Source organism: Zerene cesonia, chromosome 15 (genome assembly GCF_012273895.1).
Source record: "Zerene cesonia ecotype Mississippi chromosome 15, Zerene_cesonia_1.1, whole genome shotgun sequence".
NCBI classification, from domain to species: Eukaryota; Metazoa; Arthropoda; class Insecta; order Lepidoptera; family Pieridae; genus Zerene; species Zerene cesonia.
This window is the reverse complement of record NC_052116.1, coordinates 2611374-2639106: the sequence shown is the minus strand read 5'-3', so window position 1 is coordinate 2639106 and position 27733 is coordinate 2611374. Positions and strand designations below refer to the sequence as shown.

Sequence of the window (27733 nt, the reverse complement as noted above, 5' to 3'; positions counted from 1 at the left end):
TGCTCTCTCCCACGAAAGGCGTGTCATAAGTGTCGAAGTACCTCCTAACTTGACGGTCTCCAGTGGAGTGTTGCCATACTGCGTCTTCTAACTCCTCAACTAATTCCATGGTGCTTGGACTGACTCTTACTTCATGAGTGAACCCGAAGAACGATGATTGTTCCATTTCCAGAACATTCGAGGTCTATACAAATTAATATAATATAGTCTTACGATACTTAATACGATACTTCGGTCGGTCTGATTTTGGACGAAAGTCGGTTAAGTCAAAAGAACATCTAAATATTGCCAGTGCATCTTAATCTTCGGATTGAAAGGTAATTTCGATATTCATATATCGTGACTCACTTATATATTTGGAATGTGTAAAATTGTTGTTTTAACGTGTAAGTAATTCAATTACTGTATGGCATGGCATGGCTAGAAGCCACTATATTATTAAATAAATAAATAAAAATAAAAAAAAATATCGCCACTACAATGGAGGAAGGGTTAAAGCGTTATGGCGTATTAGGTTATTTCAAGATGTGAGACAGACATATTTATTAGACATTACTTGAGTGCATTACAAGATTACTAGCTGTGACCCGCGGTTGAAACCGCGTAAGCGTGCTGCGTAACCGTATCCCGTAGGAATATCGGTATAAAAAGTGCCTATGTGTTATTTCAGTTGTCCAGCTACCTACGAAGCAAAATAGTATTTTTATTTACCAATAGATGTCAGGAAAAAAACAACGAATAAAACACGAATATGACATTTTCTAAAAAAAATTCCTAGCTAGATCGATTTATCGCCCCCGAAACCCCCTGTATACTAAATTTCATGAAAATCGTTGGAGCCGATTCCGAGATTCCAATTATATATATATATATATATATATATATATACAAGAATTGCTCGTTTAAAGGTATAAGATATTTACTCATATTAAAAATGTAGCATTCAACCTAGATCTCTTCATTTTATACACACACACACACACGTTTAGTCACTCACCACAGCTCGTACGCATAAAACCCCATCTCGCTTCCTCTTATAAAATTGTAGTCCAAAATTGAGTCATAATTTTTATGTGATGCTAACTGTTCAAACGCGAAGTGAATTAATATAACTTTAGTTTCGAAATGTATAAAACCTTACCACAGCAGAAATTCCATATATTATAAGCACATAAAACCACGTCAACAATCGAATAAACATAGCATAAATGGATGCATTTCGCAATTCCACGCCACACTATATTTTTACACTCCAAGATTTTATGTTACGATTACTATAAATAATATTATACACCAAATGTTATGTTCAATAATAAAAATGTAGAAAACTTTACGAGTTTCCATTTTATTTCCATGTTCTAGATAGTTCTAGTTTTATACGTACAATAATTTTCTATTACTATGCATATAGGGTTGAATGAATTAATGAATGAAAATTATTTATTGCCTACAAAAACAAATAAGGTACAGGTGAACAAAAAACTTAAAACAATTAGCAAAAGGTGGCATTGATGACATCTAGATAGCGATCTCTACCAGGCAACCCTAACAATCAAGGAAAACGACAATCCGACTTGTGGGTAAGCAAAAATAAGGCAATAATGGAACACAGGTAAAAACTAAAGACAGTAAAAAAAATAGTTGTGAGGTAACAACCAGACAAAGGGGAAGATTAAAGACTTTATACTTACCTGACGCTCGTCCCGGCTCCGCCCGCATATCAAGATTCTTGTTTTATCCCAAGGGACCATATAATCGGGATACAAACAATCCTATCACCCAAGTAAGCTCCTACTGTATGCCAAATTTCATCAAAATCCGTTCAGCATTTTCAGCGTGATTGACAGACTAACATCCAAACAAACAAACTTTTACATTTATAGTGTTAGTGTGATAGCAGATAGTGTGATATCTATACTAATACATAAGTTAAAGAGTTTATTAATTTCAAAGAGCTAATCTCAGAAACTCCAGTACTACTGTAAAAAATAGTTGTCACTCGCCTGCTACATGCTCTTTTCTTACATTTTACTAATCACTTAGTCAATAATTACAATAATTTCATTCAAGAATTAAGCAATAATAAAAACTTGACACCTAAACATTTTTTATGGTAGAAAATACAGTTAATTTAATATTAACGAGATTTATTCATTATATTATTTAGTCCAACGATTCTAACACAACAGCGAGCGTGGTCACGTCTCAACGATTAAAAATCTTTTAAAGAATTTCAAAATAAACACGTAAAATCAAACACAACAGTACATCCTTCATGTTGTTTATATATTTGCTTAAGTAGTTAGTAGCTATCTACGGTATATACGTGATTAAATTATACAAATAAATAAGACAACCTACTTATGTAATATAACTTTATTAAAAAGGCTGAAAATCAATTGTAGACTGAAACATTTCGTAATCAACAGATAATTCATACTACCATTATAAAAAAATCTTCATATCAGTAATTTTCATTGAACATAAAATATTTGTCGACAAATGAGCTATTTGACATCACTACACAGTATAAAACAAAGTCGCTTTCTCTATCCCTATGTATACTTAAATCTTTAAAAGTACGCAACAGATTTTGATGGTTTTTTAATAGATAGAGAGGTAAAAGAGGAAGGTTTATATATATAAAACATCTATTAAACGACTTCAAATTTAACGCGTGCGAAGCCGCGGGTAATAGCTAGTTTGTAAATAAAATAAATAATAAAGCATAAATAAAAAACATTTTTCAATCAACGAATACAATTTCAAATTGCAATCTCAATAGCTTATAGCTCGATACAATCTATTTCAAAATATGAAAAATAAAGCATATAATAGTATACCGCAAAACTCTCTCGAATATTCTCTATATCAAATTCTCATATTTGTTTCATTTATATTATAATTAGCTCTCAACAGTCAACAAAGTATTAGCATATTGGAATTCAGGGCTATTTTCATACTCTGACATATCAAGCGCGACTTCACAGCTTTCGCGAACTACTGGCCTGGGATCGTTGAGATACCTGCAAATTAAATTACATGTTTTTCAACTATCTTTTATAGCTTCAGCATTTAATAGCACCAATTGCAATTTTTTATGTATAAAGATGAAAGAAGATAAAAGAAGAGGCGGGATACGAACTTACGCCCTTTGCTCTAGTCCATACCGAGCAGATGAGGTCCCATGATGAATGACGAAAGTTCAAATCCCACCTCATGAAGCTGATTTTCTATTCTTCATATTTTTCAAATACTTTTTATGGCCAACCGTTGATTCGCCCATGGATATTTGCAGAGATCGGGCCTCGAAAAATTTTTTTTGAATTACCCGGTTTTAAGGGAAACGATCACGACATTAGGAGAGAAAGGCCACTGACTACCGCTCGTAGGAGTTGATATAAGCTCAGTCGGAGCATTTGAGTAAGTTCAAATTTAATTTCTTAAAAAACGATAATACCATCAAAGCATAATACAAAGCTAGAATAGGGTATCCAATAAAGAGATGGTGTGAGGACATTTGCCAGATCTTGGGTTGAGTTGCAGAGGTCAGAGTACACCGGTCTCAATCTGGGGGATGTGTTTACCACAAAACAATTTTGCAATATAATTTAAACATATAATGTTAACTATTTTGATATACTTTCTGTGGTTAGTGTAGGCTATATAAATTATTAAATTAATACACAGCAATTTGAATATTGTGAGAATTACCTCTGTAATACTTCAGTACATTCAGGTGTAGCGATAGATCCAAGAGCCTCGGCTGCTTCATGCCTCACCATCTCATGTTCCTGAGTATCTTCTAGAGTATGTTTCAAGAACGGAATGCTGCGCTCGTCTTGCATTTGACCGAATATGAAGGCAACTTCGTGCCGGAATAAAGCACTAGTTGCTTTGAAACCTGTAATGTGAGTAAGATAAATTAAGTCAATTTTGTTTTAATTTTAAAAATTATTAGTCTTATAAGTGTGAAAACTGATTTGAATGAATTACTTATATTAATTATTAATGCTTAGGTGATAGATTTTTTTTAATGTAATAGCGGGCAACTGAGCTGGTGGTTCGCCTCATGGTAAGCGAGTACCACCACCAATGAACATTGGAATAGGCTCAGACCTTTGCAAACTTGCTGCCCTCTTAAGGAGTAAGAGTTAAGGAAAGGATTGATGACTAGGGAGAGGGAATGGACTGGGAAGAGTCAGGAAAAGGAAATTGGCCTCCAGCTCTCCCACTCACCGTATGAAATACAATAGCATACTATTATTTCACACTGGTTTATAAAGATACAAACTTTGTAATTTTTGAGCAATTTATTTCTTTATTATAATAGATTAGAATGGATATTATATATTGATGAACATAGTTATAGAGTAAAATCCTCCTCTTAAATGTATATACCAAAGTCATTATTTACACCACTCATAACTCAAAAAAAACTGTTTAACGGATTTGAACGATGTTTGTTTAGCATGCAAAGTACAGAGCAGTTTATATTATATTACCGTAAATAATATAATTATCTTATTTACCTTCTCCCAAAGCGTTGATACTTTCAGTGGTGCCCAAGTTGCGTAAACTGAACATAGCTCTGTACCTCTCAAACAAAGATTTTTTCTCATCCAACATTGTACTTTTCAAAGTTTCAACATCCTGCTCTGTGCTAGGTGGCGCTGGATCTATAGACAAGAATTTACTTCTGCTCAAATTCTCATCACTGCTCTGTGACACCCAGCTGAGCCTTTGTAATGCTATTTGACAGGTTTCAGCCACTTCTATGGCCGGATCATTCTTATATCTCTCTAATAACTCAATGAGGTTTGGATCACCTATGGCTCCGAGCGCTTCTCCTGAAATTCATAAATTTAATTTAAATAACAAAATTGCAAATAATTCTAGAACACAAAGGATGGATATTCATTTAAAATATGTCTTTAAAACAATATACAGTAATGCAGCTATATATCATATAGTAATTTTATTTATATAGCTTTAAAGTTCTGTAAGTATTTGGATTTTTTTTACGGAATTGACATCATGTTTTGAGGCAGTCCAAAAAATAATCAAATAATTTTAGTGTGCTCATTTTGACAGTATAGATATTTATTATACTGACATTTTTACACAATAAGTTGCATATATTAATATGCACAAACCAAACCAACAACTGCACCAAGAAAGGATAAGGGAAAGGGGATAATCTATACTAAAGTTTAAAAGGGACTTTACAATTTTTCATCGGAAAAATTAATACTCTTAGTAAGCGGGTAATTGGCATTCTACTTAGCTTATCAAGCCTTATCAAGTACGTGAGAATATATTGTTTCGATAAAACTAACCTGCTTCGTGCCGAACTATTGGATCTTGGTTTTTATCTTCTAGAACTCCTCTTAGAATGGGTATCGCTGTTTTATCCTGCATCTGTCCTAAACAATAAGCTAATTCATGTTTTAACAGCACTGAATCATCTTTGAAACACTCACTAATGCAACTTATTGCAGTTTCACCGCCTATATTTCGAAGAGTGAACAATGCACGAAACCTTTCTTTCATTGGTCGGTTTGGATCATTTAAAACCTTACCAATATTTTGTATAGCTGTTTCAGTAAAATTAGACATTGTAACTATGAATTAACAGGATACGTGTAAACAAAATTAAAGTATAATACGAAACAACAGCGTGAACGTGAACTTGACATATGACAAATGACACTGACGTCTGACATACGACATTTGATAATTACGACAACATAACGACTGATGACTTATAGTGATGTGCTATTTACGTTTATTAAAGATTTAGCTTAATGTCTGAGAAAATGTAATAAAAACTACTCTAATTAAATTAATTCATCAATTATTTTCATGGAAACGTAGCTTTGATGAATTCTTTGTATATGTACTATATTAAATCGTTATCACTCCTCTCGTTATGGTTCGACTGATAATTAAAAATGTAAAATCTTTTTTTAAAGAATAAATGAGTTGGATGTGTAAAATCAAAACGGTGTATAGCAATTAAAAAAACCAACCAAATAAATTAAATGATGCTTTTTGTTATAATTGTAACAGAAAACAGCGACATAGACATTACTAATTTTATTTATACTAAAACTGGCAGGTGAAAAACGATAACAAAAGCAGAGTGAAAATCGGTGGAATTTCATTCAATAAAGAAGGATTTTTTAATTTTTAGTATTACGTTTGTACTAGAAAATGTAATTCGCATTCTTTGCCCTCGAACCACGTCAATGTTATTATTATTATAATATGAAATTAAATTATGTTAGTACATACTTTTTTTCCTGATCACACACACATTACTTACATTATAATCTAATTGTGAAGCGAATCGCTAATGACATGCAATTTTCAATGAAATAATCATCAATTATAACTAACGTTGGTTTTAACTACTCTAATGACTAAAATAAAAACTGTGTACTCAAGTACCTATAATTTATTGTAAATGTAGAGAATACATATTCAGATACAAACTTATTTACTGAATGATACCTATGTACCTTAGTATATTATTATTCCATATAGTTTTTATGAGAAAATAAAACACATATATTGGATAATGGTTTGGTTATTGCAAAAAGTTTTTTTCGCGGTCACCGGATTTATGGAACCAAGTTCCTCGTGTGGTATGTCCAAATGGTTACGATCTAAGGACCTTTATGAAGAGAGCGTATTCCAATAATAAAGGCCAACAACAAACTCACAATGTCCCTGGCGTTGTTAGTGCATATGGGCGTCGCTAATCATTTACCATCAGGTGACGTGACCACTCCGATGCCTCTTCTCTTATAATAATCACAACCCTGCCGTGGTGGACCGTAGTTGGATGTTCTGTTTTCAGTGAGAGTCCGAGACCCAATATTCAGGGACGTTGGGTATATGTGAATGTAAGTAACTAATTAAGACAACTAATTAAAAGAAGATAACTAACATAAATCTTTCTTATTTCGTATATATTCAGGTACCGTTATCACAATTTTACTGTTATTTTTGTCATTAATTATAGATCTTCCCTTATTTTTCTCATAGATTAATTTAACTTCTTCAATATTAATTAGGTTTGTCTTTCAGGCTGGAGTTATTTCTACTGAGCTCTCAAGTGAAAGATCATATTCCAGGGGGAATTTGCTTTGACAACGCGGGTGAAGCCACAGACGGAAAACTAGTTTATTTTAATATATTTTGCTTGCTTTATTAAAAAGCTTGCTAAAAAATTATTAAATTGAAAAAATTTCACCTCTAGAACAGATTTTTTAACTCATTATCATAAAAACGAAGGAAGTTCTCAATTTTACTATATATTTATATAATATACCGTAAAAACATAATTTTATATATAAATTGCATGCATGCAATTTCCTATATAAAATTATAAAATAAGAAAATCTAACCAGACGTCTGACACGTCAAAATTTCATCAGCACATCATGATTAGATTAACAAACTATAGTTATTTTATAAGTTAAATAATGCTAGAAGTCCTTCAATTATTGCCCATTTGTTATGGTTCGCTGATCGAGAGTTGATAAATGTCAACGCGTCTGGCCTTTATTTTGACTAACTCCATATTTGATATTTACTTGGCTTTTCCAAAAAATTATTTGATTTCAAAATTATAATTAAGTAAACCGCTGTAGACGAGAATTTCCATTTTAATAACTTAGTACTTAAACAAACAATTTTTTAAATATTGAAAACAGAATAAAAAATTAAAACACAGATTACATCAATAATGCATACGTACCAAGAAGGTTGACAGAAACCTAATCCATTTTTGACGTCATTGGAACTTTGAACCTAAAAATACACCAATAAATAAATACTGGCAATTTAAAAAAAAAATAATAATAAATGGGTTACTTATATAAATCTTCCACATTCAAATTTTAAACGTTTTCTAAAAGGAGAAAAATTATTGAATAATATTTGTCTATTATGCTAAAGAACTCTTTGTTTCACTTATTACTCTACAAGGATACCGAACCACGCTTTAGCAAAAAACATTACTAACTAAAAAGAAAAAGTTTTTTTCAAGTTTTCTATTTAATTTACATTAAAAAAATACTACTATATCTTTTTACTTAAATCACTGTGTATTTAACAAAGTAGAGCCATTAAGGGATAATTTTTAATATTCACTTCTAGAAAAGTATGTCATAATACTTAATAATATTCGTGCATAAACAATTGAGGTGAGTAAAGCGAACTATTTCAAAGATCTCAGATTCCACAAACAAACAGAATTTGCAATACGATTCCTAAAAGCACCCGCGATAAAAGGTGCACCTAAACTCGATGCATTATGTAAGCCTAATGAATTATTGATTAAATCCAACCCAGTGGGGTCAACAACGATAAACGCGCCGGATAAATAAACATCACGTGTCTATTGACTGATGTGTTTGTTTATCATTGATTAGTCCTTAATAACAATAAAAGGAAAACATCGTGACGAAATCGGTACGTCTATGGATCAAAAGTTCGACGCAATGGCCAGTGAGGATTACGGCACGCGTGTAGTCACATATAAAAAAAAATATTTTATTTCCAATCTGTCTTTTTTGTACCGTTACTCTAGTGTCCATGACTCTAAAAAAATCTCAGTTATGAGGGAGTGGGCAAGGGGTTGAATTGCCTAGCCTTGTTAATAATACATTAATAACAGCTAATACCTATTAGATTATTAAATAAAGCTGGTATTTTGTTTATGTCATCGTTGCCACTGCATCGCCTTACGAAAAACTTTAATTTTTCCCATAATTAAATGAAATAAAGGTGTCAGGAATTCTCTATCATTCAAAATAATTATAATGATCTGTTAAGGAACCTAAAAACACACGTACCTAACAAAAACAAAATAACCAATCGTTAACCATAGTTTGTTTTTTTTAATTCATAAAAAAGCTTAGCCAAGCTAATTATTAATCACATTTTACAGTAACTTATTTCACATGACCAACTGATAATTATTGTCGGTTTAGAGATATACATAAATACGATTTGTATATAACATTTACTTTATCAATACAATAAACTGAATACCAATATCAATAGATAAGAATTAAGAAAGATCAAACTAGTCATGACCATCGAGATCAGTGTTTTACGAACCACGGTTGGCATTAGTCGTGACCTGCCTATTTGTGCTATACATACAAACATTACGACAAAAGTAAGTAATCAATACAAAACGTTTTTATCAAATTTGAAAAAGAATTATCGAACAATGTTAATTGTCGCATAATAATAGGATAAGTACTATACCAACAATGAATAAAGACGTGTTTGTGTGATGAGTAAATAATTATTTCAAGCAAATAATCACATGTTTTGAACAAACTTTAGATTACATGACCACATGACTATATCTATGTTTGAATATAATTTATATTTGCACTGATAAAATCTGTTTAGTTTTACGCGCCTTAGTCTCGAGAGTTCTCGATAACAGGATTCAAAGTTAATTATAATTCATGTGTGGTCTATACATAAATTACTTCTTCTTGAGATTAAAAAAAAAGAAAATGTTATAAAATTGGTTTCAGTGCATTTAAAATTGAGATACATCTGCTCAACAGTGCTAATATTGTCACTACAATAAGACAATATGTACATAATAATATGATTTATTATACTAATAGTATATAATCATCATAATCATTTGCCCATAAATGTTGCCACTGCTGAGACACCAGCTTTTAGCAGGGTTTAGGCCACAATCCACCACGCTAGCCAAGTGCGGGTTGGCGGATGTCATATGTCGTTGAACTGGTCAGTCTTCGGCATGCCGGTTTCTCCATTTCGAGGAGTGGTGATTTTAATAATTCTTGCATGCTTTAAATAATATCCTTACATGTATATATAAGTAATAATATATAAAAATAATAATATTATATGTAAATCAAAGGTGTACACGGAAATCCTATTAAAAAGAAAGCGCGACAATATACAATTCTGAAATCTTTCATACAAATACACATTTCCGTTTCGATTTCAGCTTCCGTTTGTCACACCTACGCGGGTAGTCTAAACGATCAATAATGTATCTATTTCGACAATAACAATTCCCTTAAATACCTTATAACACGTTTATTTCTATAAACGTATTGTAAAACCTTAATAAATAAATGCATTGCTTATCTGATAAAATCAAGTCTGTATTTTATTTACTTACATGTACAGTAAAAGTCCTTCTTTTTTAATGCATATTATATATTTGATTTATGGATTAAGTTACCAAAACGTTTGTACTTTGTACTTTATAATTATGATCATAATATATGGTAAAACTTCAAAGCAAATAGAAATCTATAAATTTGAGTATTTTTTTTTATATTTTTTCCTCAGTATGATGAATGTATATTTTGTACTCGGATAAAACTCGTGTCTTTTCGAGCTTTTGTATTTACACTTTGTTTAAATTTACATTGTATAACTTGTGACTTAACAGTTTACACTTAGTTTAAATTTACATTGTATATTTACATTGACTTACAATTAAACTACAGAGTTGGAGACTACTTTTGACAATATGTCAAGAACCTTTCTTTTTATATATTTATAATAGCTGACCCGGCAAACGCAGTTCTACATTATTCTTATCATTTAGGGTTATAAAAAATAGATGTTGGCTGATTCTCAGACCTATCCGATATATGCACACAAAATTTCATTTGAATCGGTCCACCCGTTTCGGAGGAGTAAGGTAACTAGCATAGTGACACAAAAATTTTATACACAAGATAAAAAAAAAGGTTTTGATATATTGTCTAAATAATTCCCTAATTATAATATATATAGTAAAGAGTTTAAAAGACCGACCGATCTTGTGAACCAAAATATTAAAAATTGTGTATCAACGTTCTTTTTATATTATTATTTTGAAAGTTTTTCTTAACAAAAACTATTTGAAGAAATTGATATGCATAACTATATTATTCTCTATAATATAGTCGGTATACTCATTTATAATGATTGAATTCTATTCTAGAAGTACTTTTCTAGAAATCCAATTTCCCGCTTTAACCAGCCCAAACTAACAGCACCATTTCATCAACTGAAACACCACGCTATACCGCACGAGTATACTTCAATGTACCTAGTGCGGACTCAAATATTAACTCAATCGAGGCCAAGTTATATTTGTTTGTGGTCAAACAAACTAAGTATCAAACACTATGTGACCGATTAACTCCACATTGGAAACTCTCCAAACCGTTTGTTTCGATAATCACTTTATGGCGAAATAGTCCATAAAGACTATTATTAGGTTGGCAATGTTAAAATTTTAATGAGATGTTATTTCTATCGAATTATTAGAAGAATTACTTCATTACCATAATTTTTATCATTAATAAAAGTAGCTAATTAACTGAAATATGTTAGGCTATTATATTAAAAAAAAATCAGAAACCATTCTTGCTTATGACTGTATGGATCCAACCGTTAACTTTACAGAATGCTCTTTTAAATGTGTGTTTAACAAAACAATGATAATCTTATTTAAACCAGTGAAACCGTGGTCAATCTTGTATCTCTGGAAGTGAATCTTATCATTTTGACATCGCACTATAAACTATATTATATTGAAATGGTAATTGCCGCTCAATAGCATTCAATAAAACTTGATTATTAGTTTATTCATTCATAACAATATCTAAGACCTTTTGGACTCTATTGGGAATTTGCTGTTACAATTTAAAGTGCAGTCGATATTTTTGGGATTTATTAAAATAAGTACCTACTAGAAGAATTTAGCACGTTTATTTAGCATAAAATAAGTGCAGTAATCTAATCAAGAGATTATTGGATTAAAAAACACATATTTTCACTATCTAAAAAATGTGTTATAGTTAGAGTGTGGTTCAATAATAATTAAAAAATATCTCGCTTTCAGATGGGTACCTGGTTTAGTCACTTACTATGGGGCGGCGATCCTGATGAAGTCAACCCTGTCTCAGGGCTGTCAAAACGAGAAATTCATGCTGTGCAAAAATCTTGGACCCCTGTTTATGCCAATGCCCTAGCTACCGGAACGGAACTACTAAGAAGGTAAGATTAAAATATTGGATATAATTCCATTATCTAATATATAAAATTCTCGTGTCACAGTTTTCGTTGCCATACTCCTCCGAAACTGCTTGACCGATTTTGATGTAATTTTTGGTGCTTATCGGGTAGGTCTGAGAATCAGACAACATCTATTTTTTTATAACCCTAAATGATAAGAATAAGGCAGAACAGCGTTTGCCGGGTCAGCTAGTAATTCTATATTTTCTTCGAATTTGTTATTAAAAAAGGGCTTAAGCATTTCCTGATTTCTGTACTTACTAACTTACAAATCTGGACGCGTATGACACAAATAATGTTTTAATAATATTTCATACGTCTCTCTAGGATATCTTGACAAAGAGTCTAGGGACTGGTCGTAGTCGTATTTAAAATAATAAAATAATAAGAACTAACTTTGAAGAAAATGTAAACCAAATTCATTAGTTACACTACACAAACTCTCCATTTCAACATTCAAACTAAAAAATCCTCAGATGTAATTCCCCGGGGAAAGCGGGTACATTAACAAATGAAGATCTTAACAAAAGAAAAATAAATGTCCACTAGCGAAGTAGGAAATACAAAATGGAGACGAGGGAATAAGATTAATAAAGTATGCGACTCGCACTGAATACACAATTGAATCTCGACAGCAACTCACAATACCGATGTTCAATTCAATTCGCTTTCATTGCTTTGGAATAGTCTACAATGTTTCCGACGGTTATTCCGCCTGGTAACGGCTTTTGATTTATTTCAGAAATGTATACATGCCAAGAAATCGTATGAATTATTATTGCAATGCTAAACGGATATGTAAAATTTTTGATAAGTCCTTTGTGTTTGCGACTGCATTGAAATAACTATCATGACCAATAATTTATCATGAAAATATGGGATGAAACCCAATAAATCAGAGATACAGAATTCCATAAGAATCTGACAAAGTATCCCAAAAAATTACTGGTCTAGCAATCGTAATTTTTGTGCAATTATAATCGTTTGTGCAAAACGATTATAATTAACTAAAATAAACATACTTCTTAATAACTCGAAATATCCGCTTCAAAATAGCACAACCGTGCCAATCGGCTATTTTGAGAAATCCAAATATGCAAACTGTCAACAGCGATCAAATTTGCAATAATCTATTCAAACAGAACATCGAGCCAATATTTACCATATCTTTACGTTATACCAATATTTGTGAAGCACGTAATAAATGACTTGGTATTATTTATTTACACATTTCATTACATGGTTCGCAAGCAATGAGATACTTTTCATTTTACGATTCTATAAAATGTTTATGGCCCTCTTTTCAACGTTTATCGCTATAACATCAAAAGAGAAGATGTCGAACGGTTAGCAAATTGACTGTAAAGTTAAAATAAACGATTGCTCCAAAAACGTATGCAATTGTTTGTGTACGTGTCTGGGAAGTTTGAAAGTCTCTGATTGCTTATGTTCCCGTTTCGATGTTTTGATAAATTTTTGATTCCTTTGGTTGAATTTAATAATTCATCTTAGTAAAAGCTTATCATCTACTCAATTAACGAATAAACCGTAAAGATAGAATACATGACGGTTTTGTATAATAGATCTCTCTTAAAGAAGTTTTGGTTTATAGTCAACAGAACTCAATACTTCTGCTATTAAAACTTTCCCCAGGTTCTTCCGAGCATACCCCAAAACACTGGAGTTTTTCAAAATGATCAGAAATGTCCCAGAAGAGGAATACGCAAATAACATTCAATTTAGAGCGCACGTTATCAATTTAATGTCTTCTTTGAATCAAGCGGTGATAAATCTACATCAACCTGAGGTGGTGGTTGTGATGATGAACAAACTCGGAGAGTCGCATGGTAGACGGAGAATACAAGAATATCATTTTCATGTAAGTATTTATTGTAATTGAAACTCAAGTCTGATTAGTGCAACTTTGGATTTAGTTTTAATACTCCAAATTTTGCCAATAAATTAACATATAGAAATGTACTAAAAATGTGCTAGTTTTTAGTTATTAAAAAGTCTATTACACGTAGAATATTATAGACACAGAGTTTATAAATAATGAACATTTGTTTGATTCTCGTTTTGATCCCAGAAAAGTTCTCGTAGCCAAACTGCATTCTGCACTAAACATTTACTTAAAACAAAAGCTATATATGACTATTGAATGCTAGAATTACGATCAGAATGATGTTTCATACTAATACGCAAAACGATGAAATACTATATGGCATACAAAAAAGCATGTTTATTAGCGTTTGAATGATATAAAACTAATAGGTAAAATAACGTTTATTTTCAGGATTTAAAAGGAGTCATAGTGAATATGTTTATTGAAGTACTAAAATTGGATGAAGCTACACTTGGAGCATGGGGCAAGACTGTTGAATTCTGGTACAAGCATATTTTTGAAACTCTAGCCAAAAATGAAACGACTAGTTAATAAAATTTACCATAAAAGTGGTTTAGTTAGATAAATTAGACACTTAATGCGATATATAATTTTTTTATACATAAATTCAGACAATATGAGACTTTCGCAAAAATACTGAAATTTTAGTTTATTTTTATGTACCATAATGATATTGATTATGATTCAATTCAACAACAAATGAAAGTGCAATATTTCGAAACTGATACCAAAGATAATATATAATGTACATATTTTATAATATAGTTAATTTTTTAAGCTTACCAAATATTAATTTTAATTTTAATAGAACTGTTCATAAATCACTATGCGATCGGTCATTAAGTTAGGATAATGCAAAAATACCATGAATTGTAATTATTTTTACTCACATTAAACATATCAATCTGTTATAATGCTTATCTATATCTATTGATAACAATAAATAGAATTTTTAGTCAATATATTTTAGTTAATAAATGTTATTTTTATAATTTAGCCGCCTTTTATTAATTGTCAATTTTATTATTCGCCACAATATAGTTTTTTGAACAAATTAAATCAAGTTTAGAACCAACCATCACAGCACAGATAACATAATACCATAGTGTATATACTATGACGGGTAGCGAAACTCGCTTGCTCATTTCTCCACTGTAACTTTTTCTGTATGTGAATCTCTTTTTCAAATTTGGTACAGATTTAATTTGAGACCCGAGAAATGACATAGGATACTTCTTATCCCAGAAAACCTAACTAACTATACTGGATGAACCTCTGTTTGATTTTTCCCTTGACTGCGCGGGCGAAGCCGCAGGCGCAGGCTACTTACTCATATTCTTATATATTAGTCTTAAATTATTTTTTACATATAACACTCAATTTTTCTTTTCATAAAATAAAAGGCATGTTAATTAAAAGTAGTATGAAAGCACACAATTTCATCAAAACTCCATTCAATATCCAAATGAGGATTAAATTATTTAAACGCGTGAATGCTTTTGAATATATTGTTTTCGTGGCTTAACATTTTGGCGCCATGACCTCTTTACGTCTGTTAGTCATTTCGAATATAAATTGGTCGAGCTCCAAGAATAATTTCGAAATTATGGAGGTTTTAAAATGTGACAATGTTGTATATAAGATTTAATAAATTTTATAGCCTGTATTTTTTACAGATAAAATACCTGTTCCATGAAAAAGAAAAGATAAAATATACTTAAATTAGAACGAAAATAAGAGAGAAGATTAAACGGCATTGCACAAAAAATCATCCAATTATTAGGTTAACTATCTGCGCCCCGTGGTTTTACCCGCGTAATTCCGCATCCCGTAGGAATATCGGGATAAAAATTGCCTGTATGTTATTCCAGTTGTCCAGCTGTCTACGTACCAAATTTCATTGCAATCGGTTCAGTAGTTTTAGTGAAAGAGTAACACACACACATCTTACAACTTTCGCATTTATAATATTAGTAGGATTAGTCGGATGATTAATCTATACAATTGTTAAAAATTTCAGTGTTATAATACGAGTATTGCTTGAACAAAGATTATTGTTTGAATAATGAATTCTTTCTGTAGGTGACAAAGCTCATTCGCAATATAATTTATTAAACGCTTGCAATTCAATCACATTGTCTCGCACCTCACGATTTGCCGACTGCAGACAATGGACCGTTAATGCTACTTACATCTGATTTATTAATTACGGTGTGAAAACGCTAGCTGATTACTAAATAAGATTAATAATTGGTGATTTTGTGTCGCAGGACAATTATTAAGGAGTCGCGTATTAAGATTGAATGAAAATTTGTAGTACGATATCTCTTAAACATCTGTTCATAAACAAATGTATTTTATACTCCATAACTCAATAATTTTTATTTTTCGAGCATTATAACGGGGTGAGACTCAGATAGAATAGTCAGTACCTAGTCAAGTAAACAAACATTTTCCATCTGGCAAAGTTACACCAATTCTATCCATTTCTTGTTCCTTTAGTCCATGGTCTTACCGGTCCCAAAAAAGGCGGATTCTGACAATGTCCAGTAATAAAAGTGTGTACAAATCAAGATTCAAGACTGATGTTCTATTTCAATTACTGTTATTTTTCATTTGTTACTTATTACTCTGTGCTGAAGAAAAATCTACGATGACACTTCAAATACGAGAATAGTCGTACCCTGATAACCAAACGGGACTACACATATAGACCAATTATATCTGAACGTTTGACGTATCCACTGACAGTCTCGATTTTAAGATTTGTCCCAAACTTTAATATTTTATAACAATGAAACATTTACTCGCAACTTTTTGCGACATTACATATCAAGGCAAGATACTACACAATAAACACATGGTAATATCATAGTATGTAATCGTAACCTACAACCTAAGGCAGCCTCGCAACCTTGACACGAACTAATGACATGAAGTTGCAAACTTTATAAGCAGGAAGATGCCTAACGTTAACTGGGACGATAGAACCCTCAAGCCTTGTAATGCTTTAGGCTGTTTATGTCCTAAGATAACAGTAACATTTAACTTTTTGTAAACAACGTGTTCTTTACATTAAAATTAATTAATGAAATATAAAGTACTTCTAGTTTCTTTAAAATAATCTTGATAATGCATTTTTTCAAATAGATTATAGATAACACAGACAGTTTTAAACAAAAAAAAATGTAATGTTGTATAATATTTTAAACAAGATATCTTATCCCTTGTATTCTGTATATGAACGTTGAAGATTGTAGAAATAGTGTGAAAGCTTTTCTCAGCTCGCATTTCTGATTTTTATCAAATTTTATTCGATGATTAGCCAGCTTTAGCTGATTAATATAATAAAAGGGGGGAAAAACCTTGGGGCTAAACGAAATTATATTATATTCTTCACATCTCTAGAAAATAATTGCTTTTTAACAAAAACATAGCGTCTATTATTTTTCAGAAGTAGACCAAATCTAAATCGCTTGTCCCAGAAAAAAAAAACAAATAAATAAATACAGTCGAATTAATAGCCTCCTCCTTTCTTGGAGTCGTTTGAAAATATAGTAGTGATACTGCCCTTCTTCCAAAAGGGAGGAGCTAGAACTTAATTTAAGTAAGTAAGTTAAGTCAATCTTTAACAATCGTCTTACATATTTTGATAAGATAAAATTCAATTTAAATTACCCATACTACCCCACAGATAATCTAATACTAGCATAGTGTTATGTTATCTGTGGTAATACTATAGGTACTACTATAAACACAATGTTTAAGTATGCCATCAATATAATTTATTGTCTCAATAACTCAGCTTCATTACAAAATATTTTAGTACTTCTTTTGAATAAATTATTTATTAACTACATAATAAATGAATATCATATGCTTAGTTAATATTTTACGTAATGTTGTGAAATTAGCCGTAACAATTCATATTGAGCGTAAAGTAATGCATTGAATCGTGTAAATTTGATTGCTTTCAATAAAATCATTGAATGTTTATTGATAAAAAGGTATTACACAGTTACAGTAGAATAAAAACAACTAAATTTAACGTAATATATATGACTGTTAATATATATAGTAAAATACCGGATAACTTCAAGGAACTACCAGTAAATCTATTTAAAAAGGGTAACGAACTGATTAATAATGAAACAATTTTATGACATTGAAGTATTTATGATATTAAAGAATACCTAGTATGACATTAATGTTAATTTAATTTTCGATTTATAATATTTGCACACCCAAACTATATAGGTAGAATGTATTAGCCGCAGAATAATATTAATAAATAAATGTAATTTGAATTATAATTTACAGTTTTTTAACAAAAAAAAATATTGTATCAAGCAAATATACTAAATAACCAAAAGTTTGCTTGAAAAAATCACTATACTGTAATGAACGACGCATAAAAAAAATATTATAATAAAACCAAAATAGGTAGGTAATTAATTTAATCATCCAATTCGTAGCGTATATAAGTCGTACTTAAATATTAAAATCAAATTGCAATAATAAAATAACGTGGAGTTTAAATCAATATTGCAATTAAAAAAAAAACGATCATATTAGATCCAAGTTTCAAAGCTAGCACAAAACATTAAATTGAACTGTATAAACTCAAATCGACGTACAGAGTTATAAAACGACAATATAGTTATCAGCCAACCGTAATCCCATAATTAAATAAAACCATATCATATACCTGAGGACTGCAAGGCATTTAAGTACCATCCCTAGGGCTCGGAGGGCGGGGGTGTAAACAACTGAAAACCGCGAGTTAGTACCAACCTTAACTTTGAATATAGCGCACGTATTTCCCGCCATAGAAATAAAAAACGCGGGAAAGTTTAACGTAATTTTCGAAATCATTATATAAATTGAATGTGATCATTGTTTTACATGTAACAGTTTTAATGTGTTATTGTATTTTGAAGAGGATTATAAAATAGTGCATATGTAAAGGTATGTTTCGTTGAATTGATATAATAATGTTAGTTTTTTGCGCTTTGTCCTTCAATTCGAAATACAATTTCTATTTTTTTCTGGTTTCGAGAGCCAATAATCAATAACTTGGTTTTAACTACACTGTGTTTATTATTTGATGGCACAAAAATTTATGTATGCTTTAGGATGTATTTCAAACAGTCACGTTATGCTATGAGTATTTAACTACGTAACAATAGTATTTTCTTGTAATTGGTTTTACGCGAGTATTATACATTTAGAAATTAAAAACTTTTCGTAACAATGTTTATCGAAATTTAATGAATATGAAACACGAATCGTATTAACTATTTTCTTAATAATAAGACAAAATGATGTCCATTAAATTCAATAAATAAAGCTTATTGTGTAACCATAGTAAGAGGAAATTCTAATTAAAATTAAATTCATTTCATCAAATTAATCACAATTGAACTGGTCAACACGTGGAACAGAATAAAAGATTAATAGCAAACAAAAATAGGTATTCAAAATAGCGAATTTAGAAATGTATAAAGTAATCTAAAAATAAAGATTTCCCATTTTACATAATTTAAGTTAATCTTTATTAAAAAAGGACATAATTTTAGGTAGATATGCTCGTAGAGTCAAATATAGAGAAATTGAACCTTTTTTATTTTCTCTCTTTTAAAGAGAGTAGGCTTTAAGCCTTCTTTATTTAAACTCATAAAAAATGCCAAGTACGTTTTGCTCTAAGACTGAAAGTGTTTTATGCGAATATATCATTATCTCTATATATATAAAATTCTGTACATTTATTGTCATACCCCTAAATCATAAGTTTAGAGCAGAACAGCATTTACCGAGTTGGCTGGTAAGTATATAACATTATTATGATTATGATGTTATTCAGTAAGTATCATTTCTTAGGCTTATGTTAAAATCACGAGCCTTATATCACAGATAACATAATACTAGTATTATATGACTACACTTGTACATAACATATTTACTATCAACCATCTGTTTCATTAAAATAATGCATTTACGAGTATACTAGTATACGTAACCTACAGCGGTCAAGGCTTGACACACCTGTGAATTTCACACACAAGTAAACACGTAGCTAAATAGCATTTTCGTATTATTCAATGGAATAATTAAATATTAATTAAATGATGGTGTATCATATGAGGGTTATGAGGTCCAATATTGTGTATTGAAAAATACTTAGCCATATAAAAAAACTGGTTAATAGAAATCGAGTAAGACAATAATTCGAAGCTAATAAACCGTTATTCTTAAAATGATTTTTTTATATCATCTATATTAATATTATAAAGCTAAAGAGTTTGTTTGTTTGAACGCACTAATACCCCATAATAGCTAAACTCCCAACAAGTTAGATAGCTCATTTATTGAGGAAGGCTAGGCTATATGTGTACCACGGGCGAAGCCTGGGTAACCGCTATCAGAATATAAAACAAATATAATCCCCATCATCATCAGTTAATTTATGTTCCCGCTGCAGGGACACATGCCTGCTATGAGGTTTAAACTTCAAACCATACCCCGCCACGCATGTCGTGAAAATTTTAATTAATTATTTGACATTACAATTTTTTCGTTATGTTTCCTTCACAGTTTTGATCGATGAAAACTGTGAAGTGTGTGTGTGATACACATTAGTGTATGTAATTAAAAAATCATATTTCTTTATTCTTTCCCCTAAAAAATGCATGTTTATCCCCATGTTCTTTTTCTTTTTAATTTATTTGTTATATAGATTCCCTGTCGATTTTATTTCTTTTTAATGCATGTAAATATGAGTGTTTATGAATTAGATTTCACTGTCTAAAATGTATGTATAAACCTTGCTCGAAAATAATTCCTTGTTTTAAATATTCCGTTGAATTAATTTATCAATCATTATAAAGAAAAACAACGGTTCTATCAGACAGAGGCCTAACCACGTAATGACTGCTTCATCTCTCTCCATATTTACATTTCGAGCTCCGACAGCTGTTGCATTAGCATACACCGCGTCTGAATACTAAAACTGTTATTTGCTCAGAGAAAACGCGACGAGAATTTCGCTTTTACTCGCGAGGCTTAAGTGTAACAATATTACTTCAGTTCATGGAAAAACGTCATTTTCTTATAATGGGAATTAGAATAAACGAGTAACTAATCCGTTTCATTGAAACAAATTTTTAACGATTAGCGTATAAAGTGGATTAGGAAGCAACAGTCAGATAAACGGTTATTCATCAAATTACATTAAATATGTATTTAAATAATTAAAAGAAATTACGTGTTGTTTGGGTTTATTCAAATAATTAAAAAAAACATTGTGGTAGGCCTTTGCTGCGAACATTAAATTCTGATAATACAATTTATTTCAATTTAGTCACGGCAATTATCAATTAGTAGTGCTGTGCAAAGCGCCCCTATATTTCTTTAGATTTATCTTATTATCCGTGAAATAATTTATATCTCTTGATATTCGCAATTTGTTATCTAAATATCATACAAAGCTGTTGCTTTGTTACCTAGTTTTTTAACTAAGTTTGAATTCAGTGGCTATTTGGTCTATTTTTCAAAACAATTTTAGTACAAGTAAGTGTTGTATATGTTCCATAAATTCGATTGTATATCATAGAATACATATTTTGTTCAACCGTTTCAAACAAAGAACTAGGTATGTTGTCAAATTAATTGTATTTTTTGTTTTTGTTACCTCATCACTTTTTACTGAGTGATCCGGTTATTATGTTTCTTTCTTTATTGAAAGCTAAGCTAAAGGCAGCTTTGTGTGCCCGCAATAATAAATATATATAAATTTGATTAAGCGCTGACAATTTTATAAGCGGATTAGGCTTAAAAAAATACGTATTATATGCATTATCCATTTAATTTACCACTAGGTTAATTCCTTTAAAAATCATGTAATGAACAGAAATAAAAAACATTTTCTCGCTATCAAACTTCTTTATACAAACTCATAACTAGTTGATAAACTCACTTCCGTAAACTCACTACGTTTAGTATGTACAATTTACTCGGAAATACAATGTTTACTAAAAGTAGATAGATACTCATAACATTCTCCGTAAAGGGAAGTTAAAATATTAAACGGCTGCAATTAACCAACCCATCATAAACTGACATTAATAATTAAGTTGTTTGCATTTCACATAGGAATGGTAACTCGTCAGGCAACTGTAACGTAGCACTTGAATGCTTGTAACATTTAGGTGGAATTGTTTTAAGATTTTACTATTAAAATAGCTCTTTATTATATAAATATTTTATACTTACATGAAAAATATATAAAGACTAGAAAAGAGCGATCTTTAGGCGGAAACGCCTGAGCTTTCGTCAGCCATAGTGCCACGGTACGGCAAAAGACGCATGTTTAACTCCCGCCTCATAAGTGAATTTTTTATATTCTCTTATTTTTATTTTAATAGCTTTCAAAATAAATAAGTCTCTGGTACCTCAGGTATTAACGTATCGTGTTTCAATTTATAAATAACTTATGGTATTTCAACATAATATTTCTCTCATAGTAGGTACTCATGGGAGGTACCACTTCAGTTTGAAAACCCACGGAGTTACCGAGAGATAAAACCAAAAAATAAACCAGTCTAATTAGGAACCGTCTTCGTTTTTGGGTACGTTGGTAAATGACATAATAGTATTGTATATACGGCGAGTGAAATCACAGTCGTTAAAATAAACTGAATAACAGTAGCATGTTTGAAAGCCAATTACGTCGACAACACTGTTTGTCAAATTAAGGTGAGTAAATATTGTATTCACGGTAGTATTATTTACCGCTTGAGTATGTTTGTACCCATGTGGGTATTTTAAGTCTTATTACCGCTAATACAATTACAGATTTAATTCGCAATACAATTGTTATTGTATGTTGTGAGACAACAATAATTTGTGAGTCGTGTCTGTCCCACAACACGTTAATGACTAATTGAATGTAATGTAAACGAGTCATAATTTAAGCGTTTGTAATTGGGTTTCATTCAATTGTATTTTGTTTAAAGTTATGCTGGTTGCACGCCCGGCTCCGCCCGGGGAGTCATTTACTGTTTTTGAAATAATAAAAACTATCCTATCTTTTAAGTTGGATCAAACTACAATAGTGTGAAGAGTGTGTTGGGAGTCCATTATGTACAAACGAAGTGACGCGTTTATGTATATATTAAAATACACAAATTCTTATTACAAGCTTAAAGTTGACGTTCCTTAAGCAATCTATTGCTACATTTCTTTTAAACCAATCAATATTTATTTACAAAGTTTCTTCAGAAAGTCCCTTCAATACAATACGATGGTATATGAGTAACCAAGGGGGTTACAATGGCTTCTTATATATATATGTATATATATATTACATTCCCACGTTGGAATCAGCCCTACTTTAAGATGTCAAAGGTTATGAATTTTGTTAGATACAGGCCCGACTTTATATATAGAGATGTCACCTTTTTCTCTCATATAGAAACGATAGACGCGGGTTTCCCTATGTTATGAGTTTATAAATTTATCTACAAAAAGGGACCCCTAAACTGTTCAGAGCTTTAAGTATTACAATCCTGCTACTTTAAGTGTATGTTAAGAGGTTAAGGGAGCCTCTTGGCTCTTTAATAACATGACAAGATAATTACTTTCTAGTAATAGATGAAATAAAAGCATTATTATAACCATATTACAGTTTTATTTTGAACAAAAAATTACGTTTTTATTGTTAAATAATTCAATAATTAATAATGAACATAGTGTATCAGCTTCCCCTGACTGAGATTTGAGCGATATGTAAAATTAATAATTGGGCACCAATGCATAAAAACAAATAAGATTATTAATAAAAAAGTAATAATACATTGGAAGTTTTTATTTTGTGAGTTAGTATATGACAGTGTGTATGTGGGCATAAGTACTGTGTGTAGATACGTGTGTGAGAAAATACACGTGTATGGTAGTTATTCATATTTCCATTTTTAATATATAATCTGTGGATTTCCTTGTTTTCGTTTATGATTGTAAATAATATCAATTTATAGTCTACTAGCTGCGCCCCGCGGTTTCACCCGCGTAAGTCCGTATCCCGTAGGAATATCGGGATAAAAAATAGATGTTGGCCGATTCTCAGACCTACCCAATATGCTTACCAAATTTCAGAGGAATCGGTCAAGCCGTTTCGGAGGAGTATGGCAACGAAAACTGTGACACGAGAATTTTATATATATAAAGATTAAATATGATCATATTTTATTCACATGATGTTGCGACATGACTAGAATATATTTCATTTGTTTATTTGGTTTGGTTTGTTATAAACCTTTTTGTTAGTTAATGAACGTGATTTATCTTAATGAGAAACTATTGAACATTAGAGAATATAATCATATAAAATTATCTCCGATTGGAAAGAGTTTTCACATAACGTAGCGTCTACAACCCAACGTCTATCCTACACCCAACCGCACAAATGCAAATGGACCATTACAATTTAAGTCCGGGTATTAAATTGTCATACCTCCGTAATGTCTATATGGAGTAATGCGTGGGTCGCCACTAATGTTCAATTGACATAAAACGTTACCACGTTTCTGGGTTAACATTATTATCGATGTTTCTGTTAACTGCGTGCAATCAATTTTCAATTAGTTTTCCCACGCACGACCCCGATTTATGGCGAAAATTATTCACTAATTCGGGATTAGACATAAATCGTGTTATAAGTATGGTAAGGTCAAGATTATAAGTAGTATAGTACAGTCCGTAGTATTCTAAACTAATTGTCGTAATAATTATCATTAAAAAATAATCAAGGAAATTACTTTTGAATTGAAAGAAAGAAATGAAATGTTTATTTTCATATACTTATTTGCACACTCGTCTAGAATCCTCGATTTTTTATTTTAGTCGAAGGTTCAAATGATTAAACCTTCAATCCTTATAGTTAAATATAATACTTCAAATCGAAATAGTGTTGAAGTTTTAAATTAATTTAATAATTTAGTAAATTATAAAACCTTTTTGTATCTTTACATATATATTGTATTACTTTTCTGTAGGTAAACTCAAAAATTAGGCAGAAAAACATTTTTTCAAAACCCTTTTACGTTGAAATACTTGATTAATGCATGTATGAGAATATTCACTATTGTATATTATATATATAAAGTCATTGACCTGCCGTCTTGAACAATACAATATATCTAAAGAAATATCGATATCTACAGAAAACATGCAAGCAACTCATGTGATTGCATGGCTGTATCTTTATTGTTTTTGCAAACAAATTGCGGCATTATTTATACTCAACATAACACCGTATAAATCCATTAAAATTCGATATTGAATCATAATTATTCGATATAAAAGTTTCGCATTGTTAATCTGGAAAGTCGATTAAGCGGCCAATTTTAATATTGTCAACAACCCATTTGCCGGATGATGAAGTTGGATTATAGTAAGACTTTTAATACAAATTTTTAAGTTATCGAAAATTGAATATTGATTGAATTATTACTTTATAATTGCCATTATATAAATATTGTTTTGATTGTTGAATGTTTAATACTATAGTTAAGTGGCCTTAATTAGAGCGACCGTAAGTTAAGTAAATATGTATTTTCCCCTATAATTTATTTAATACGACAATTTTTTTTTTTATGTTGTCATCTAAAATTCAAAAACTACTTCAATATTATTTGATTACTCATCTAAAACTGTACGGTAATCCAAATAGAGACATATTAAGAGTGAGTATTTATAAATAAAACACACCGCAATCTAATCGCCCAGTTAAAACAAACTCAAATAAAATGAATTCCCAATGAGTAACCTATCAGCTGATTGTTTTGCAACTTTATTTATACAAGACAGTTCAAACATTCGATAAGAGTGAAACGCCGGAGAGGCTTTTTATGTTTTTCAGTCGGTATTTCTTTACGACCAGGTGCAGTTGATATACGATGTTATTTTTCTACCTTTGTTCAACATTCGTATTGCTTTCCGCTTTTGTTATTTTGAAGAAGATTAAAACAGGACAGAAGGTAAATTGCTTAGAGGTTTGGGCGTGCTTCGAATTTGTAATTTGATATTATTTCTGTTAATAGCTATTTCTTATATACTCCTGTGTTTACGTAAAATTTCAGGTAAAATTGCGTATTTTATTGAGATCATCATTCATCTACGATAATAATTGATTCTTAACCTTAAATAAATTTAAAAATAATTGAAATTTCACTGCGAGTTCAGTCCTTGCAATTCAGTTGTCGAGTATTTGCGCGTTAATATGGTTTTAACAAGGTGATGCGAGTTTGTTAATTAAATTCTATTTAATAAAATCATTCTCCAAAGCTACAAAGCGAGTACATTTAACATTAATTAAGTCGATTTAGCGAGCTGTCGTAGCACTCTACGCCGCATGTTAGTGTTTGTAGAGCTACGGTAATAGTTTCTAAAAACATATCGTGTTATTGTGTATTCTTATTACCTCTTCATGAAGAGGTTCTAGATGTTTATTTATAGTGTGATTGATATTATATAGTGATATTATATACAAATTTTAATAAGTTAATTTATTTTTGTAACTCTTCTATGTAAAAAGAACAACAAAAAAAGAATAAATATCAACATTTATTGTGTTTTACAAATAAAGATATATAAACAAAGCTCTGACTAACTGAATTTGAGTTTCATATTATGTATTAACAAAAATAACTATCACACCCTACAGATTACAATGGGTGGCTGGCTGAGCTACCTGTGGTGGGGGGGAGACCCAGACGTGGTGCACCCAGTGTCAGGCCTCACAAAGAGGGAGGTATACGCGGTGCAGAAGTCCTGGGCGCCTGTGTATGCGGAATCTATGGCTAATGGAACGGAATTGTTAAAACGGTAACATAAATTTTAATTTTTCGTTAATGTTTAGCTATCGTACTGTACGTAATCAAGTTTAAATGAAACGATAGCATTTAAGAAATACCTACGATAGTAATTTTCCAGATATCCATTTATCACTAAGGGATGTTTCAAACCAGGCTGTATTTTTCTGTACTCCAGACATTGGTATTTTATTGTACTTACTTCTTTTACACTGCTTTATATGGGATAAGGTCATTGAATACATCCGATATCAGTAATAATATAGCTCGATACACATTCAAAAGATCAACGAAACGTGTTCATTTCTTAATTAAAAATTTACACTAAAAATTACATTTGAATATAGGGAACATACATACATTCAGCACGTACGCTGTAACGTAGCAATAACACTATATGGTGGTTTACTCTTAGATAACTCTATATTCTATTACCTTCTTACATACTTTTTCACGGAAAAAACCTCCACAGAACACCTTCAAGTATCTACACATTAAATTCTAAGCACGAAGTCGCTCCCTTGATCTTCTCAAATTCATGACGATATTCGCTTACCTTCAGCCGAAAGAGGCCTCAAATATTGAGATGAATATGTATAAACTTACGACGGAAAGATTTCAAGAATTAAGAATTTAGGTTAGAAAAATAAACATTTTTTTGTATTACACAAATACAATTGGAAAACTTAAAACAAGAAAATTAATACTGTACCTATATTTATACACTGTCAAGTATAATTTTATAATTTGGGTATAGAGTTTCAGAGAGTAAGAAATAAATATCAAATCTATTGTTCTTATTTCGGGATATTTTGATCTTTAAATAAATGTCAATAAGGCATAAGGCATCCACTGAAAATCAGTG

At 30.9% G+C, this 27733-nt stretch overlaps 3 protein-coding genes across 3 annotated transcripts in view; 1 reads left to right on the top strand and 2 right to left on the bottom strand.

The window, feature by feature from the left end:
- Positions 1-2667: 2667 nt before the first annotated feature.
- LOC119832615 (deoxyhypusine hydroxylase) lies at positions 2668-5702 on the bottom strand. Its single transcript, XM_038356298.1, has 4 exons — positions 5340-5702; positions 4533-4850; positions 3715-3904; positions 2668-3026 (listed from the first exon to the last, which is right to left on the bottom strand). Exons 1-4 carry the CDS (start codon positions 5617-5619, stop codon positions 2906-2908), a joined length of 909 nt encoding a protein of 302 aa, XP_038212226.1. The 5' UTR covers positions 5620-5702; the 3' UTR covers positions 2668-2905.
- Positions 5703-9139: 3437 nt separating this feature from the next.
- On the top strand, positions 9140-14893 carry LOC119832539 (cytoglobin-1). The gene is made up of 4 exons (XM_038356202.1): positions 9140-9196; positions 11921-12075; positions 13747-13972; positions 14390-14893. Exons 2-4 carry the CDS (start codon positions 11921-11923, stop codon positions 14528-14530), a joined length of 522 nt encoding a protein of 173 aa, XP_038212130.1. The 5' UTR covers positions 9140-9196; the 3' UTR covers positions 14531-14893.
- A 12805-nt stretch (positions 14894-27698) lies between these two features.
- The window catches only part of LOC119832446 (protein Gawky), an 11864-nt gene continuing 11829 nt past the window's right edge, over positions 27699-27733 (bottom strand). Inside the window, exon 19 of the mRNA XM_038356115.1 lies at positions 27699-27720. Coding sequence (XP_038212043.1) covers positions 27699-27720 — 22 coding nt within the window. The remainder of the gene's footprint in view (positions 27721-27733) is intronic.